The 18797-nt window shown below is 46.4% G+C and overlaps 1 protein-coding gene across 1 annotated transcript in view; it reads left to right on the plus strand.

Annotated features, from left to right (window-relative positions):
- The first annotated feature begins 4057 nt into the window (after window positions 1–4057).
- The window catches only part of EHMT1 (euchromatic histone lysine methyltransferase 1), a 30580-nt gene continuing 15840 nt past the window's right edge, over window positions 4058–18797 (plus strand). The window contains exon 1 of the mRNA XM_053473031.1: window positions 4058–4103. Coding sequence (XP_053329006.1) covers window positions 4083–4103 — 21 coding nt within the window. The 5' untranslated portion in view covers window positions 4058–4082. The remainder of the gene's footprint in view (window positions 4104–18797) is intronic.

The following is an 18797-nucleotide window of genomic DNA, read 5'->3' on the forward strand; positions in this document are numbered from 1 at the left end:
CACAATACGTTCCCTGAATCTGTACAACCTGAACCCCGATCCACAGCGCTTAGAAACAGCCATTCTGGGGCAGTCACCATAGCAACCAATGGACCGCTCTTTGGATCAGCTGGCCCCATTACAAGGTTACCTACAGATAATTCTATAACCAGCGAAACGCCATGAAAAGGACATAAATGTGTAGATTATACTGTTTAATGACAGGCCACTTTCTCCCCTCTAGTAGGGCTTTTGACACCCAAAATGGGATCACTAAGGGTCATGCTGGCCCAAAATGGGAAGGCTGTTCTTTTTGATTTTGTCAACCCCAGCCTTGGCCATGCTTTTGTGTTTAGCTACATGATTAAAGGCCATAATCTTGGACTGGGTAGTTTCTTCGGGTGACCGGGCAGATCTTTGGAGGTCTCCCTGTCCTTCATAAATGACCCTGAATTTAAAGTATCAATTGATCTATGAGATAAGATACATTTGTATCTTTAAAACAAAGCAGCTTGGCAGATGCCCTGCCTCGTAACCCTGAATCCTTAACATAACCAAACTCTCCTAAAGTATTGGATTTACAAGAATAAAAACTCCAACAGCCATTCGCGTTGCTCTCCTGCAATCACCTCTTCCACGAGTCCCCTCGAGCAGATCGCCGTTGACTTTAATGTAAAGAGACAGCTCCCTGGCAAACAGGAGACCGCTGTGCTGACAAATTGGCTCCGGGCCTTCAGCTGAAATGTGTTTGGGTTCTCATACTAATGCCAGCAGGTGACGGACCAGCCATGAAATGACCCCTTTGCCCTCCTTCCTATGCGTATCCCGGACCCCGTGCCCAGGCTCTGTGGGTTTAACCAGCCTTGTCTTATCATGGAGGAGGAGGTAGCTCTTGAAGGCAGGACAATCTGGCTTCACAGGAGGAGAAAGATGGTCTGCCTGGCCTTTTGTCTACGCAACCGATCAGGGGGACTTTTATTTTGGAAAGTTGCACACTCTCGCTATGCTTTGTGGCCATAAGGTGGCAGCCGTTTGCCTTTAACGCCTCTATCTCCTTCCCTCCTGGCTCAGAGGCCTACAAGCTGTCATGAGAGGCCCCAACAACCTCCTTCCTACCTCAAACCCTTGCGCTTGTTGCCCTGGCCCAGTCTAACAGCCCCATTTAGTGAGTGCCCCAGCTCTTGTCCACCTCTACGCATCTCAATGACCACGACCTGTGACCAGGGGCGGTCTCTGCTTTTATTTCTCCTAAAAGGTTGGTGCTGCATGGTCTACAAGATGTCGATGAACAAAGGACCCAATGATCGTCCAGCTGTGTGGATCATGGGAGTCGTCGTTCATCAGCTGTAGGCAGTTAACCTGTAGTGAACTCTTCGGTTTTACCCCTTCTGTTTACCCACGTTCCTAAACTGGGCATGGAGGTTCCTACGAGACCCTCTGAGGGTCCCGTTTCCCCTAATTCTTCCTACGACCTTCCATTATTAGGCCGGAGTTGGTAGGGTGAGAAATATAGGGTAGAGGAAACGTTTCTGCTCCCACTTAGTGATGACCCTACCCTTCATATAACCCCTGCCTCAAAATGCCCCATAAGGCCCTCTTACATATTACTGATATTAACTAATGGGAACGGAAAAACTAAAAAAAAAAAAAAAACACAAAATCCAACGCTTTATACATTGTAAGGCGGGATTTATGCTATAAGCACATCCTCACTAGACGGGCACGTAAAATATTAACATATGCTGAAGGTGAATCACCTGGACACGCGTGTGCATGTAACTCACATGTTCTTTGTGCCCCTAATATCCTCTTATTTTTCTTCCTATTTCTGGTGATTTATGATTAAAAAAAGCCGACTGTCTCCCGGAATAGTCATAGTTTATCCGAGCATTTTCTGAATTGGAATTTCGGGGCACTCTGTCGCGGATACAGTTACTCTTGTGTTCCTTTTGTACAGATGGTCGCCGAGCAGGAACCTACTATACGTCGACTGAGAAATTTGGCAACTGGAATTGTGCAGACGTCGGATTATCACTCACAGCTAACACGAAAAAAAGCCAAATGTCTTTTTTTTCCCCCTTTGGTCGTAAATTTGGACAATGAAGCGTAGATCACTGGGTAATTAGGCTTCTGGGTAATCGCCGGACAGATACATTTCGTGTCCTCGGATGACCTCCCACTATTGATGTGCTGGGATACGAGAATAAATATTGATTATGGTACATGAGGTTGCTTCGGCTTCCATCAGCCGACCCCTGTAGTGGTTTATCTCATCGCTCTCCCCTGCTGTCTCTTGACCGTAGAACGGGGAACAGATGGGTTTGTCCTATCATGTGACTTCAGACGACGCTTATGTTCCAATTAGAACACTAAGGATACAGCATTGGGTCTTCTCTGTTCACCTTTAATGCCACCAGGCCACAAAATTGACAATATTACCATTAGGGCCAATAATAAACATTAATATATATATAATACGTATAGAGTATATGCTCAGGTATTGATCGTATCGACTGCTTCTACCAGCCTTAAACCCAGACTGCAGCAGGAAACATTCTGTGATGCTAAATAATTTAGAAACATTTTAAGTATCATTTGTGGAGGCATAAGGTTACATGACTTACTTTCGTCATATAGCATGATGGTCTACTTAATGTGCCAATAATATTCAGATAAGATTAAAGCGCGGACACCGGTGGATTTTACTGCATGTAAATCGGAGCAGGCATTCTGTAGTTATTGGAGTTAGAAACCGAGCGTTCTGGCTCCTTTAACTCCGCCCCCAGCTGGCTCTACCGAAACAGGAAGTGTACCTTAGTATGCTTCCTGCGCAAGATCAGCAGAACTCTAAAATACAATATTGGGGTCTTAAAAAGAGCTTGAGATATACAATTTCCTAACGTAACAACGGATATTTTTGTCCATATAAAGAACGCAGAAATTCGGGAACTATGTGTTTATAGAAAATAAAATGATCCTCTGCTCATTATGGGGGGTATTTCTAGATCTCTAGATCTAGAATTTAGCTTATTTTGATCTCAGATGAGATATCTTTTTTTATATATATTTTTGCTATAAAGGTTTATAGAGTACTACATAGAGTTTTTACGACCTCAGAGGTCCCTTCCCCAGATGCCATCCATACAGGAGAAATTTGCTTAGATAAATAAAACGGCTCTATTTCAATACAATCAGGAGGGAGGATGATGAAATTCTTAGATTATTAACCAGCACTAGGCTTTTATTTAATTGCCAGTTAAGGTTACGGCTCAATGCGAAGTTTGGTGGAAATTTTATTTATTTTTTTAACGAGAAGCCAGCAGGAAATGGGTCAGTTTTGTGTCTTTTTGGTGGAAATATTACCGAAAGAGGAAATATAAGCTTCACGGGGTACGAGTTTAACGCGCTCCTTTGCATCTCACATTCATTTCATTATGAAGAAGACGAGCCGCCGACGTATTGAGTAATTTGCGTTCTTTCTTAAAGCTTTTGCCCACGGTGGCAAATGAACTTAGGTCCTGCCGTGGTGCCTTGGCAGGGGTGGCTGCGCATGCACAGCGCGGGAGCATTGGTTTACATGGGCAGGGTGGCAACATCATATACAAGAAAAAAATGATGGTACGAATGCCTAGGAAACAGGCCAAGTTAAGATTCCTTGCACATATGTTTAGTTGCTCCCCTCTGGGCCACTGGAGGAAGTTTGGGCCTTGCTAGCAGCCATCTTTTTCTCTCTGTGGAGCAGCTTTAATGAGAGCTTTGACATGTCATACAAGTTAATGTGTCAAGTTACAGCTTGCAGGGGCCCCATTTCACTGCATGGGGGACACAAGCCATCCCAGCACCCATGGGAAAACAGCTCCAGCGGCTGTACGGTAGATACAGGGTGAGTGGCCGCCGCCATGATGGCGGCCACCTATGCGTGGCTTGAGCGGTCATGTTGCTGTACGGAAGAAAGCAGGCGCGTACCCCAGTGCGCATGCACCAGGTCCTTAGGTTCCCTCGCTCTCTTAGTGGCATAGAATGGGTTTGTTGAAATAAAAAAAGGGGAGGCGTGGTCTGTGGCGTCAGCGGAGGAGGGCGGGGCTACGCTCGGGGCAGGAGCCATGGCCACACTGGATGCTGAGGTGAGGGGGGACGGTACGGGGTGCCGGAGCTGGTCCCTGGGGCCCCCAGGAGCCGGGGAGGGGGAGGAGACAGGGGCGGCCTGTGCTCGGTGTGAGAAAGGCCCCGGGCCGTGAATGGGGTATAAGGAGCCGTGGGGCGGGGGTGCAGACACAACACAGACACACAGCCCATGGTGCGGCCTCATGTGTGCCCCAGAAAGCAACAAATACCCCACCTGCTGCCGCGCAGTGCATGCCCCCCTCTACATCTACCTGTGCACCCCCACTCTGTAACTTCCTCCTCCGGTGTACCTCAACATTATGTACCCCCCCCCCGCTGCATCACCATCTATCTCGACCCAGACCTATGTAGTTATCCCTACTGTGTACCCTGATGTATCCCCCTACACCCTCCGCTCCCTGCAATACCCCCAAATTATACCCTACCTGCTGTACCCCCCATATTATACCCTCCCCTACCTGCTGTACCCCCCATATTATACCCTCCCCTACCTGCTGTACCCTCCTATATTATACCCTCCCCTACCTGCTGTACCCTCCTATATTATACCCTCCCCTACCTGCTGTACCCTCCATATTATACCCTCCCCTACCAGCTGTACCCTCCATATTATACCCTCCCCTACCTGCTGTACCCCCCATATTATACCCTCCCCTACCTGCTGTACCCACTATATTATACCTATCCCTTTATAACCTCCCCTCCCTGCTGCATTAACCTTCTGTACCCCCTCTGACCTATATTATTACCCCTGTTCATGTACCCTCTGTAACTACTACCCTTTCCTGATTCTATCCAGAACCCCCAATAATTACAACATCCATCCATTTAAGGCCCTGATTAACCCCCGCTTTACCTGCCTGTACAAGTCTGCGCTTTCTCCCCACTCTGTAGATTACGTCTCTATCTGCTTTATTGCCCCTACCCCTGCTTTACTTGCGCCATGTCCGTCCCATACAGTTGCTGTTACTCAAACGCTAACCCCTATCATTGCCTCTCCGTATCCTTCACCTTCTCCTTTTCGACGGGCACATATGACTTTTCCTCCTTGGCCTTCTCCAAACCTACCTGACCATTAACCTTTGTCACCCCGGCCTTGATGGACTATGTTTACTCATAAGTCATAGCCGGTCATCTGACTCGCAAGGCATCATGGGGAACGTAGTGCTGTAAGACTTGAGTGCAAGGGGCTTAGTTACACCGTCCCATCTCCTCTGGGCTTCCGTCCATGAAATCGCCGCTTAAATGGGGAGTTAATTATGTTGATATTTCCTGTTCTGCAACTTTGTGGAATATCGTCGGAGTTCTTTTCACATTTCAGTAAATTCCATGTTTTGTTCGCTGTGTTTATGGTCGCTTGGTCGCATTTGTAACCGTTCCACAAATCCAACTAGGGTTCTACATAACGCTTAGTCCTACTTTTAGGGAGCGGAAAGCTTCTCCTTGTCCTAGACATTGTTGTAAACCCGCAGACCAAAGAACCGCACGATACTCCAAATTCCAGATCTCTACAGGTTCTGAAATGTCATTAAATTTGTTACGCCAGCCGTGGGGTAATCACATAAACGGGGTTCTTTTGGAACGAAGAACGATAAAAGAATTCCTTTGGTTGTGGAATCACCACGCAGCCCGTCGTTACACTATCGCACTTCGATACAAAATGTATTCACCATGATTGACCCTTAATCTTCAAAGGCCACATCCAATTTGGGTTTGGGTTGAGTAGGACACTTGGTCTTCCGTTGGCATTCTGCCTACCGGTTTGACGGTGGTGTTATGTTTGGGGGGCTGCACGTCCCACCGGCCATCTGCTGGAGCTTAGGAGCATGGTGTCCACCGCCCCGTAAGATGAGACGCATCAAACAGAATGATCTACCGAAAAGATTCCATTTTTAATTAGTACTTTCAGGGTGCATCGCTCTCAATCTCTATTTCCTTCACATGTTGCGTACAGAACCTCGTGTTACAGTGTACCACAGATAAATCTACACAAAAAAGAAAAGCCCACCCTAAAAAGTATATAAATACTCAGATTCCGGGGTGCTGCTGGAACGACCGATATTTACACACGACAAAGCGAGGATTCCGTGGATAAATCCTGAGGATGACCGTATATCGCTTATCCCGCCACTTTGTCAAAGTACCCCGAAGTTCTAACAGGGCTGTATCGCTTACAAAAGAGCGGAATCAGTATTGCTCATTTTAGAGCTGAATTAACCCACTGAGTCCCATAATTTAAAGCCCTCCCTGGACAGTAATAACGAGGCACAGATAGTTTTAGATAAAAGGTCCATTTACGTTTGGTTGAGTCGGATTCATCATTTCAAACTTGTTGCATTCTGGTTGATGCACCTCAATTAGTATAAAAGTTATTACTTTCCTAGACCCTTCAAATACTCTGTTTTGACCCCAAATAGTTTGAAAGCTCAATTCGAAGGGCCAGTTATATCAATTCTGCAATATGTAGGCTCATTTTACCATCAGGTTGAAGGACCACCGAAGTATCTGGTCTACAAGCCGCCGGTGGAACATCTCAGCCTTAAAGAGGTTCCAAGAAATAAAAAAGGGAGCCTTAGAGATTGTATCGCTGCACAGATTTCATTGCTGTTAAGGGCCGAAGATGGCCCACCTGTGGTCTGGTGTTTGGTGACACTTGAAGACTATACTCGGGGACCATTGTGGCCTTTCTAGTCTTCTAAAATAAGGCTTATCACCACTGTTCCTGAAGAACCTAGCTTTGTAGCTCAGTATGTAGGAGCAGAATGTAGGCCAGGAGTGTTGGTTACATTGTTTCCCGGCTCGGTACAGACTTGCTGATGCTATTTGCCTGCTTTTCTGGGGTCTTTTAAGTTCCTTACAGACCCCTCTACCACACCGGGGTTTTGTTTGATGGGCAGATCCGCAGAGCAGGGGATGTCCTCTCGCCTTTCGGTTTATTTACAGTGTTTTCTTGCACAATAGGACGTGCCATGAATCTTTATCTGTATTTTAGGAGGTGTTCATATGTATGGATCAGATTTCAACCCTGCTGTCTGGACTGAATTTTAACCCTCCTTCTCCCATGTCCAAGATCTGTATTGTATTTAGATCGTTCCGGGGTGCGCCTTTGTGTTTCCACGGTGGTCCTGCATCTCTCTGTGCATAGAGGTAGAAGGACGTTTAGATGTTTTATTTACAGGTTAAGCCTCCGTCGCCCGCTGGGAATGTGCAGCAAGTCGTGGCGTTGTGTTGTGGTAATAGCGAGATTAATGTGAGCTCAGGGGACGTGCGCCTCTGACAAAGCAGATACCCCCCCTGCCAGGTGTCTGTCCAGATGGGAAAAGCTGCTAGGGCAGATTATGGGGGTTTGTTAGACTGGCTTCACTCGGGTGGTCCGGTCCTTCTGAGTCCTCCAACATTTATCACCGCGCACACCTTCTTAAGAGCGTAGATAGCAAGTCTATTTGCGACTCCATGAAAGCCGATACTAGGTTTAATCCGGCATTTTTACATCTCCTTCCTCGTAGGGTTATTACGGTGGGCGGCCCATTTATTTGTTTGCCTCCTTTGATGCCAGCTTATGAGATGGTATCTCACTTTTAAGTAATGTTACTTAGGGAGCAGTGCTTTGCAAGCAGGCCCTGCGTATAGCCAAAAATAAGCTAAGGCAAGATTTTTGTAGAAAGCCGGGGAATAGGACAAATCAGAAGTAACTTTTTAGGAGTCCCCGGCCTTTGCTGGTGAGATGTTAGCGTCGGTGCGTAAAGACTTTCACAGAACTCATATAAAACGTCTCTACGGTTTTCCATCATTTCCAGTCATTTTCTATGTATTGGATTAATGGTAAAAGTAATCAAAGTAATGCTGCGGAGGTTGTTTAATGCAGCATTCTTTTATCTCGATCTGAAGCTAGCAATCATATTTCCCTTTGTTGGTTGAAATCCACGTATAAATTGCTAACAAGCTTTTGTGAAACCAGGCTGAGGACCATCCATGCACGGCCTTCTATCTCGCAGCGTCCACTAGAACTCGGACGGACGAAGCTTTCTTGTTTGGCAGAAAAAAAAAATGTGATTTAATGAGATTATGGAGATCGTTATATTTATACTTGGGTTCCTTTATTGGAATGAACCATTGTGATTTGCACTGGTTAGTGGCTATATAGCGCTCATCAGGTATCGATGGATCATACTACCTTTGACAGCTGTGGCCAACAATAATTTGGTATACGGCACCGGAAGCTGCAGGGTGCCAGGTATACCTTAGACCGTTTTAGCCCTCCGTGGTTGAACGTCACCGAATCGCTGTAGGGTCGCAGCATGTTTTGGGGTATTTTACTATCCCGGATAGGCCTGACTCCGGTATCCAACCTCCTCCTTGGGGTTAATTTGTCAAATTAAAAAAATAGACTTTTTTTCCTAGTTCTCTCCACGGTCAGTGGTTATATAATGTGCTTAGTGATTTATGGGGTAATAAAGCAGCGGTGCAGGCGGCTTCTGATATAATGTGGTCTCAGGCCAGTGAGAGGGGGGTCATTTGGGGTTTTCTCTCTAAACCGGGAGTTTAGCTCACTTTGCTTTATGAAAGGCCAATAGCGGCAAGTTTCTCCGGCAGGGGAGAGCTGAGCCGGCCCTGTATAATGCATTGAGGAGCCTGAAGTCATCTCACTGATTTAACCATACATTACATTGAAGCTTTTACTGTCAGAAAATTGCGCTTCCATTACTGTTCTGATAGCATACATGTGATTAGCTGCTACCATATTCATATTGATTTTAAAGGGAGCTCAGCTTCCATTAATTAAAGGCTACTGAGCATGTGCAGGAAGCTTACTTGAGTACACTTCCTGCCTTTAGTAGGGGCATCCGGGGGCGGAGTTAAATGAAGCAGAAATCTCATGTTCTAACTCCAGTAACTGAAGAACTCCTGCACCGATTTGCATGCAGTAAAATGCATTGGGGTCCTTGGGCTCCGGTATACATTTAACATGAAAACAGTCCCTATAATATCCTTCACTGAGGGGTTTTCTTTATGCTCTAGGGGACAACTGAGAGCCTTTGACTCGTTGGAGTTGAAGCTCCATCACGCTCGGCCGTAGGATGGTGGCCCACCTTGCTTTTCATGCTCTGTGTAATAGAAAATGTTTGACTATAGCCTGGGACTGAGAGAGACATCCCGGGGCTGTCCGCTGATGCCCTCACCTTTAATGATTGTTGGGAGATAAGCGGCCGCTCCTGCCCCACGGAGATCTCAGACAGCAGCTGCCAGGCCTGATATTAAGTGTCTCAACGTGGCCGCTCCCTACTTTGTATTCAAGGGTTTATTTTGTTAACTACTCATTTAGGATTTGGTTGATTCTGCCCCAAACACAGATATTGCATTCAGGTGTACCCCAGGCTGCTGTCTCTTTAAACTCCCTTTTATTTAAAGTGTCTCTTGAGGTTTTCTTCAATCATATACCTTCAGAAAGGCCATTTTTATTCTTTTTTTTATTTTTTTAAACAAAATACTGTTTGTAGATAATTAAAGGATACAATGTTACCTTTCCCTAACTCCGCCTTTTACCTAATTTGCATAATTATTCACTCCTCTCCACCTACTTCCAACTGCTCCATCTGAAGCTTTCAGGACATACCATCTTCCATCACAGGGTGGAATAAATTAATGGGGAACAGTAACCGAGTCAATCAGGTGAGAACGGATGCCCCCCCGTGAGTAGTTGGAAAGGTAACGTGCATTTTGTTATGGGGCCAGGAGAACGTAGAATGCGTAGTAATCATGAGAATGTATACGAATTACAAGCTGCCGGACAGCATTCATCAAGGAGTCCCTGCCGCATGTGGGCATCTACTTTTTAGACGGGCGGCTGGGGTGGGTTCGCGTGCGAGCTTCACCATACAACCCCCAGCGTTAATGGATTCCGTTAAAGTTTAGGAATATAGAATTTCACAAAACGTAACAATTTGGCCCATTGTTGGACCCACCTGCCTGAGGTCTCTTGGTGTATTAACCTCTGCCGGTTCTGCTGGAACACTGTAGCCTTCCCTAGGACACCTAGAACGTATATGATGAAAGGTTCTATTCCAAAACACAATCAACTGTTGAAACCCAAAGAATAAATTAGATAGAGAGAGCGAAATTTTTATTTCTAAAAACACGACCGTCCCCGTGATCCGGTTCACGCATTAATACAGCATCTGTGAGCTGGTTTGGTGCCGTCAGGAGGAGCTGCTGAGCACGCTCCCAGCACCTGCCGCTAGATGAAGCGTTGGAGCCACCATCGTAGGCCATGGCGGAGGTAGGACTTGTGATCTCAAGCATTAACGAGGTGGCCATTTAATGCCGTATCATTTGGATACAGGTTAATACATAAACATACATTCCATCTGTCCGCTTCTAGTCCGCTTACCTTCTCTCTTATGTTTCAAGGTCTACAAATAATGGCATTAAACATGACTTGGGCCCCATTGATTTCTTTTCATCCCAACTTGGGTTTCTAGGGTTCTGGCGACAGTTTCATGCTGTTCTAATGGGGGGGGGTAAAACCAGGGGGCTGTTGTATCTGAGGCTGGAAGGGTAAATCATTGGGTTGGGGTGGATCAGCCACAGACCGGTCTCGCTTTGTACCTCCTCTGATTTAACTCTATTTTGGGTGAAATCCCAGGCTTTACGCCCCATGTGGCTGCTTGCAAGGCCGACTTATGTTTCAGTAGGTGGTAAGAACGTGGGTTCCTTGTGTGTCCGTCCGTTACTGAACAAAGCTGTAGACTTGTTATTGCCCCAGGGGCACCCTGATTCATAGTATTGACCCCCCCCCCAAGTCCACAATACGGCCACCGTTGTAACAATCATCACATCTCTTATGGCTGAACTCAATGACCTGAAATCATCTACTCAGCTGTCCCCTCCTTTTGCCCTACAAGTGCTTACCTTCCCGGGGAGGAAAAAGCTTGCGTGAATGGCCTTTAAAGAAAACTGTGGTTTTAAATGTATACTTAGTAGCAACTTGCACAGCACATCGCATGGATCAAACTATTGTGTACAATGTGTGCCTTTTATTGCCGTTTCCGCCGTAACGTATAGGCGACGTTGTATTTTAAAGACCTTTGTTGGATTTGTCTTATTGGATAAACGGGGGAGAAATAGTAAATGCTATGGCAGCCGTGACAGAGAGGTGAGGAATGTCACAATTTCGCTGACAAATTATCCTGTTGCCAAGGAAACTCCCATATGGCCTTATTGCCTGAACCGGGGGAAAAAATAAACCTTTTTATTTATTTTTTATTCACATACGTTCCCATTAAGCATAAACATGGAGTCTGTATAAATATTTAATTGCGTACGCCTCCCCGCCGCCGTGTGTAACGCTTTGTCGCGCGGTCCGTGTTTCAAACACAAACCTCACAAATAAAAGTGTTTGAGTTAAACCTAGACCTTTAAACGCAGCCGCTGCAGACGTGTTCATCGGCACTATAGGGGGCCCGGAGGCGCTGTTATAATGTAAAGAATGGGTTTCTCAGGCATCGCGGTGTTAAAGATACAGTATCACTGCACTGGCTTCCATTGGTAGGAGACATCTTTGTGTTAAACCAGGACAGAGACCGTTGTGTTACATTGTTTATTGTGTTGACGTTGAATAAGAGGGCGAGTGTCTTTACAGAGAAGTCCGTTATTTGATTAAGGTGGCTCCTCTCGCTGTAATTGGAAGATGGAGCTCAATGTTTGGGGAAGGAATCCTCCTGCGTGCATTAGGGGCACGATCTGATAAGTAAGTCGGTGATGTTCGCTGCTGTCATAGCTATGACGCTTCCTCCTCCTGAAAGCTTTTGACTATGGCTGCGTGAACTGAGCGTTCCTCGAGTCCGGCTGCACCCACCGTCTGCCAGGAACGTGAGTCTGGAACGAGGCTCAGGCCTGAAGTCTGGATCAGGAAATACGGCTGCACTGGAGGGTTCTGGAGTCGCTGCCGACGTGGACTTGTTGCTTTTCTATTGGAGGAGACCCCGGCGTGGTTTCTGTAAGGGCTCTGTGCCGCCTCTCTCCCCGTTTGCATGCGTGTTTGCCAACTGGGACGCGTCTCGCGTGTTTTGCATGTTGATCTCGAACTCATTACGAAATGCTTAAACCTGGCTGTGGATTGTGTGACCTGTTAATCCAGCTGCTGCCATCTGACACCGGGCCGGTGCTGGGAACCAGTCTGTGACACTTACTGGTAACCATTACCCAGGTTGAGGTCTCTTTGGGGGGGTTTTCATAAATGATGTCCCCTGTAAGGCATCGTCACCTGCTTTGGATGGCCTCAATGCTTGGACTAGGACGATTCTTCATAAAATTGGAAACGCAATCCATAAAGTTCTATTTTCTTCTCCGGAATCTCCTTTGAGGTCTGCCGGTTGACCAGCTTTCTCGGATAGGCAACGTGTGTCCCATCTACAATGTCCCGGGTGGGCTTCCAGATGCCAATGGTTTGGGGTCCTCCTTGAATCTTTGATTTCATTTGTGAAGATCAAGAATTCTTTTCCCTAATAGCCCCGGTTAACGAGTTGATAACAAAATATATTGAGTATTTCTTGTTAACGAATGTTTTTTGCTATTTTTGGATTCTAGTTACTATGTTGCGTGTATTTTATCTTTGGAATATCTGGGTTCCTTTGTAACCAGTTGGGTAAGAATTGGCCTCGACTGGGTTTATAATTTTATTTCTGACGCTGTGTCGCAGCTCTTCCGGGATCCTTTGTCCAGTTCTTTGACTCCAACAACAGAATTGTGGGGCACAATATTAATAAAATGGATACAAATACAAAGTAATAAGTCTTGAGACACGAAAGTTCTGGAAAGTTTAGGAGCGACTTGTACCGCTTTATTTCGGATCGCTCCCCGCGTGTTGAATTTGGCCGGCTTCATATAGATAATGAGGCGGGAAACCATTTAAGATATTCTCGTTCTCCGTCTCCCAACTGCCTCCTTATTCACGCAGAAAATGTACAGACACATTATCCTCCCTTAATGGCGCATGGGATTATTAGAAACGTCATATTCGCTTTGTTGTATCTCCTTTTGTTAACCCTTTGTTACTGCGTAGCGACTGCTTCAGGTACAGTTGGGAAGAGTTTTGTTATTTGGCTACTGTGTATCCCCCAAAGCTAGTTACTCACCGCCGCCGAGAATACGGATAAGGAGTACAAAAGCCTTATTTACAGTAACACTTTTTTTAATTACATTTCTGACTAGTTACGTTAAATTTATATATCGCCAACAGACTCTGTAGCGCTGTTACAATAGGAGACGGTGGCTGTAAATAAGACAATTTAAATATTAACATGAGTATGTATATTCAGAGGTCACCTGCAAGGTCACTATGGATGGTTTATGGGTCTTTATTATGGGGCTATTATTTTGTCCCCCCCTTTTTCAGGCGAGGGCTTTAGATGTGTTATTGAAGTGACGTCTTTGCTTGCGATGGATAAATGATGCTTTTAAGTCGTAAGAGTGTAGGCCGGCTGGCATTCAGGAAAAGCCCACCTTTTTGAAGTTGAATGTCACCCCCACGTGTCGGGGGGGGGAAACCGTGCTGCAATATGCTTGGATTTCACAGCGACTGCTAAAAATAATAAGAATATTTTTTTTTTTAAAACACAGTTTGCCCAGTTTTGGTTGCATTAACCCATGCCTTGCATCAGCTTTCTGGAAATGGACTGAGAAGCGACCCCAAGATAACGATCTGTAGATGGTTTTAACAAAAAAAAACAAAAAAAAAACTTGAGCTGTCCTTGGTCTCCGCTGTTTTTTTGCTTGTTTTTTTGTGTTGGCCCCAGTGGCTGTCTCTTTTGTGGCTTCCCGGCCGGTTTCCGGAGCATGCCTGCTTTAAGTTACCTATAGAGGGAGCCGGGTCATGTGACTCTGCAGAAGCTTTTGTGGACCAAGGAAGAGGAATTGCGAGCAGAGCACGTTCGCTGACTCCCGCAGGCCTGTATATACTGCTCACGCTTTCCGGGAAGGCTATTTATCTGGGGCTGGCAAAGAAATCACAATCATTCCGGGTCACCCAACCGAGGGCCGCATCACAGAGCCGAGTGAGGGCCGCTTGTGGCCAGCATTGTTCCTCTCAGCTTGGGTTGTAGGCTACTTGCGCTCTTTCCTTTGTCACCAAACTGTTCTAGAATGTAGACGGCTTCTCGTTGGCCGTGGCTCCTCGCTCCCGCGTTCCGCGAGCTCGGAATGTTGTGGTTCCGGGGTCTCTGCTTTTGTTACGTTGTAGCCGCAGATCAGGCGGATAGTAACGCCCGGGCTTCCCGGAGGTGGGACGCGTTCTCAGCTCGTAGATGTTGAGTTTTTGAAGTCTTTCTGAGATAATCTACGTCTCAAAGGATTTCTCTTGAATTTTATAGACTTCAACCGCCAAAGCAAAACCACAATCAATCTGGATTTTGCCCGAGCGTGGTTACGCTTTTGTCTTATGAATTATTTTCCCACCCCTGCCAAATAGGTTCTTCTATAATGTTTATTGTTCTCTACATCGTAACCATCTCCAGTCTCTGTATTGATCATCGCGTCCAGTATTATCTGTTATTAATATCGCGCCAACAATTCCCGCAGAACGTCTTACAATACGTTATATTCAAGGGGAATATAAGGGTAAAACAATCCAAAACAGAGGGGAAAGAGGGCCCTGCTCGCAAGAGCTTACAATCTAGGAGGAACGGGGCGAGGAGAAGCATAGCGAATGTCGTGGTGGATCTGTTGTGTAAGCGGAGTTGCACGCTGGGGTGTGGATATCTCTCCCTTTGTTTTGGGGGAAATACACGTGATACACATTACAGGGTTGGGGCTTGTACCCTTCCATGCGCGCTGTCCCTTTAAATCTGCATTTTTTTACCAGCCAGATTGCATTTTCTCACTCTTTTCTTGGGCGGCGGTAGCGCTCGGTCCTTAATTATGTATATGTTTGAAAAAGTAGGGCATAAGACCGTCTTCTGCCAGCAATCTCCATGGCATTTCATGGATACCACCTCCTACTCCGTTATTCTACCAGCCGAGGGACGGTGCCCCAAATATATGCATATTTTTGCACTTTATGGATATTTTTTAGCAATTTTCTGTCCTATGTGTGTGCAATTTATTTTTCTCACCCCGACTGGCCTTCGCTTTAAGTCGGAATGGGTTAATGCCTCAAGTTGCCAGTTTCTTTGTAATTCTCCACCGTGTTTTTATTGTTGCTGTTTTTCGCCAACAAAGTGAACTTTTTTTTTTATTGGATTATATTCAAATTCAACTGCCGTAGACTACAATTCCTATGATGCTCCTCCAGCCTTAAGGACGCATCATGAGTATTGTAGTTAACCGTTCCGGCTGTCCTTGGAGCTGTCGGTTCTAAATATTCCATGTTTCATGCTAGACTAATTAGCCAGGAGTCCGGTCTATGGCTGCTCGGCGCTCCTGGCTTTCCTTAAGCTGCGTTATTTTGCTGTTTAGTAGTTATCCCCCCATTATCTGCGGTGTCCTGCCTGCTCTGTTACTGAAAGGCATGTGCTCTGTGCTTTCGGGTCTCTATCCCCCTTGATCAGTGATACCTCTAGGAATCCTACATACTGCCATTTGTTTATACTGTATCCAGATCTTAACCCCCCCCCCCCGGGCCCATCGCATGAAACTCTAATCAAAAGCAGGACTGTTAATATCATTAGGTCCCCCTGTTGGCTTTTAAGGCCTTTCGAGGTCCATGTGGGTTTCTGTGATAAACCCCAAAGCCCCTGTCTGTTCCCCCCCCCATCGGCCGTTGCCCCTGCAGAGTCTGCATTGCATGAAATGGCTGCGGAGAAGTGAAATGGTGTCCTCGTTGCTTGGTCTATCAGCAGGGGGAGCTCCATCTCACGCCGGCTCACCCAGCATCTGGATCACTCGCTCCTCTTGCTTTGAGTTCTCCTCCAAGACTGTTTGCAATAATCCAGGTGACACCGTTTGCCCCCAAATCTAGAGATTACCGGGGTCTGCCCCCCCACCACCACCCCGGTTCACCGGCTTTTATATTCCGCCGTTCTGTTCTCGTAACTTTTCCAGCCAAAAGTTCTGTTTTAAAGCCTGTTTTGTGTAAGTGGCTCTCGTGGAAACTCGTTCTTTTGCTTCTTTTCTCGCAGTAACAATGAGCGGCCCCTACAGATCTGGGTTTAAGAAGCAGCTGCCAACGTCGGTGAGCGTTGGCCGTCTCCTGACCAGGTCTCGCTGAGTCCTTACGCGTAGCTCCAACTAGTTTATTTCTTTTTGAAGCCCCTAGCATTTCCTGCCTTAATCTTGCATTTTTGCATAAATTAGTCCAAACCTGGACTTAAAAGATCCCAGGTTCCCAGCATGCATTGTTTTTACTATTGTCTTGATAATACGGCTTCCTACACTTTGGTCAACAGCGGCCGTGAAGTCCGGCATTTAGGAAAATGTCCCTGAACCGGTGGGTTATTTGGAAAGGCGCTGCACGAGTAAGTAGATGAGGAATTATCGGAAATGTATCTATTGGTAACTGCTCGCGTTGGGTCTAAATGCGGACGTCAGAATTGTAACGAGTGATCGTTTAGTGCTTTCGAGTCTTAAGTTGTACTTTCTATAGCGTGATTCCATAATGGAAGCCTGCGTAGCGTGTAAGAGCAGCTGTGATTTATAGGATATGTATGTAGTGTATGTGAATGTTTCGTTCTCCTGTTACTAGTAAAGAGATCCAGCCAAAAGAGGGTTAAAAAGCGGTCTAACTGGAAACGAAGACAAGCTGTTTCCCCGTCTCTGGATCCGTCCTGCTGTCCTTAGTGGTTTTGTATCCCCCGCTTTCATGTTGTTTTCCCGGTGCCCTCCATCGTCTCGTCCCCCTTCCCCACCTCTCTTCTGACGGCGTTATCATTTGGCTACAGACACGGCCATTGAGATGTTTGAATTTGTCACCAACCGTCTCCGAACGTTCAGGCTTTGTGGCCAGCTCGGCTATCACCCGCCGGCACGCAGGGCTCGGTCTGATACGGGAGCGTCCGTCGGCTTCACCGGCCCCTCTGTACAAACTAAAAATAATGGAACCCCAGGCGGAAGTATTAAGTAAAACTCAGCTGTATCCAAGCAGCTTGGGGGGACCTTCTTGTGGTTTTTCGTCCCTGTGTGGGTTTTGTGGACCAGCCGGTTGTCTTTACTCTCAGAGCTGACTGCACACAAGTCTTTATTTCGTTTTCTTCTACACGAGGGGAATAACCCCCTTGGGCTCTTCTGCTGACATTACTTCGGGGCAGTATAACCGAGAACAATGCCTAGTTTGCGCATGTTGGATGTGTGGAAATCTAATAGATCCCCTTTTGTTTCCACAATGGGGCATTTGCATTATTCTAATTGTTTCAAGAATTGTATTTGAATTGCGACACAAAACCAAAAAGCGACGGGCTGTAAACTGAAGAGTTTTTACGCAATACGGTGAAGAGGGGGGCCTTGGAATTGCTGAAAGGGAAGAAGACCTTTGGACGTACGTCGTGATGGCTCTGTAGCCAAGATACATAACCGCGGCTGGCCAGTAGGTCTCTGGCAGGCAGCTGAAGTACTGTAATTCTCATTACCCATAGGCAGCCTCTGCACGGCTCCCACAATGGCCGTTATCTAGGCCTGGTATCCCCTGGCAAAGCTTTCCATGAGACTATTGTATATGATGGCCCTATATAAGTAGTAAATATGTAGAATGTCCCGTGTTTGATGCCCGTTCTCTGGGTGTGATCACCCAGTGTGTGGCAGTTTAGAGACTGTCCGCAATCTCCTTGTGTAGGTGTTAAAGGTTCGCCCTTATCCTACTTCTGTGTGTAAATCTGCCTTTTGTGTCGATTAACCCAGTAGGCCTTTGCCAGAAGAGGAGCGTTTCATAAAAAAAACCCCAAAAAACAGAAGATTGTGTTTGTTGGATCCTTTATGGTTCCATGGGAGAAGCCCAACGTTCTGAAAGGTTCTAGGTGAAGGCCAAGGCTTCTGAGTCCTCCTCCTAACGCTTGCAACAGACGGTTACATTGTTGCTGTCAGATACAACTTGAAAGGGTCACCAAGCTCATAAACAATGCAGTGAGGAAGTAGCTGTGTGTTCGCAGAGCATGCTCACGACAAGCCTGTAGGGGGAGGTGGATGGGAAAGGATGATCTAATTCATTGCAATCCTTGGGATTGAAGGGAAAAAAAAGACCAGGCTTCATTTTAATGACAGAGCAGAAAGGGTTCTTGAGGGATTGGCCCTGTAGGCCTCGGCCTGCGATTCCGCACCTGGAGTGTCCTGTCTCTGTATCCTTTTTTCAGCGCATGATCCGAGACCCATGGGAGGGGAGCCGTCTGTAATGTCTTTGCTGCAATGATTCATTCTTATCAGGTTGGTCTGAAGCCAACCTGTTGTCTGGCTCTCTGAAGCCTTCTCCTTCCTTAGACCTTTTATTTCACCCACTATACTTTTTGTTTCCTTTGTGGGGAGATTATTTTTTTTTTTTAAGGGGTGGCTTTGGGGTTGCGGGGTCTTGAGGGCAACAGAAGTGGATTTCGGAGCACGAGGTAGATGCAGCATTGAACCTGCGTCATGTGGATTTCTCGGTCTAAATTCTACCACGAGTGGTCTCCATGCGACGGCTTCATTATCTTCTTACCGTCTGTGGACAGTATCCTTAGAACAGGGATGGCTGGACTTTGGCTCTCCAGCGATGGTGGACTACATCTCCCACAATGCCT

This window comes from Spea bombifrons, chromosome 8 (genome assembly GCF_027358695.1).
Source record: "Spea bombifrons isolate aSpeBom1 chromosome 8, aSpeBom1.2.pri, whole genome shotgun sequence".
NCBI classification, from domain to species: Eukaryota; Metazoa; Chordata; class Amphibia; order Anura; family Pelobatidae; genus Spea; species Spea bombifrons.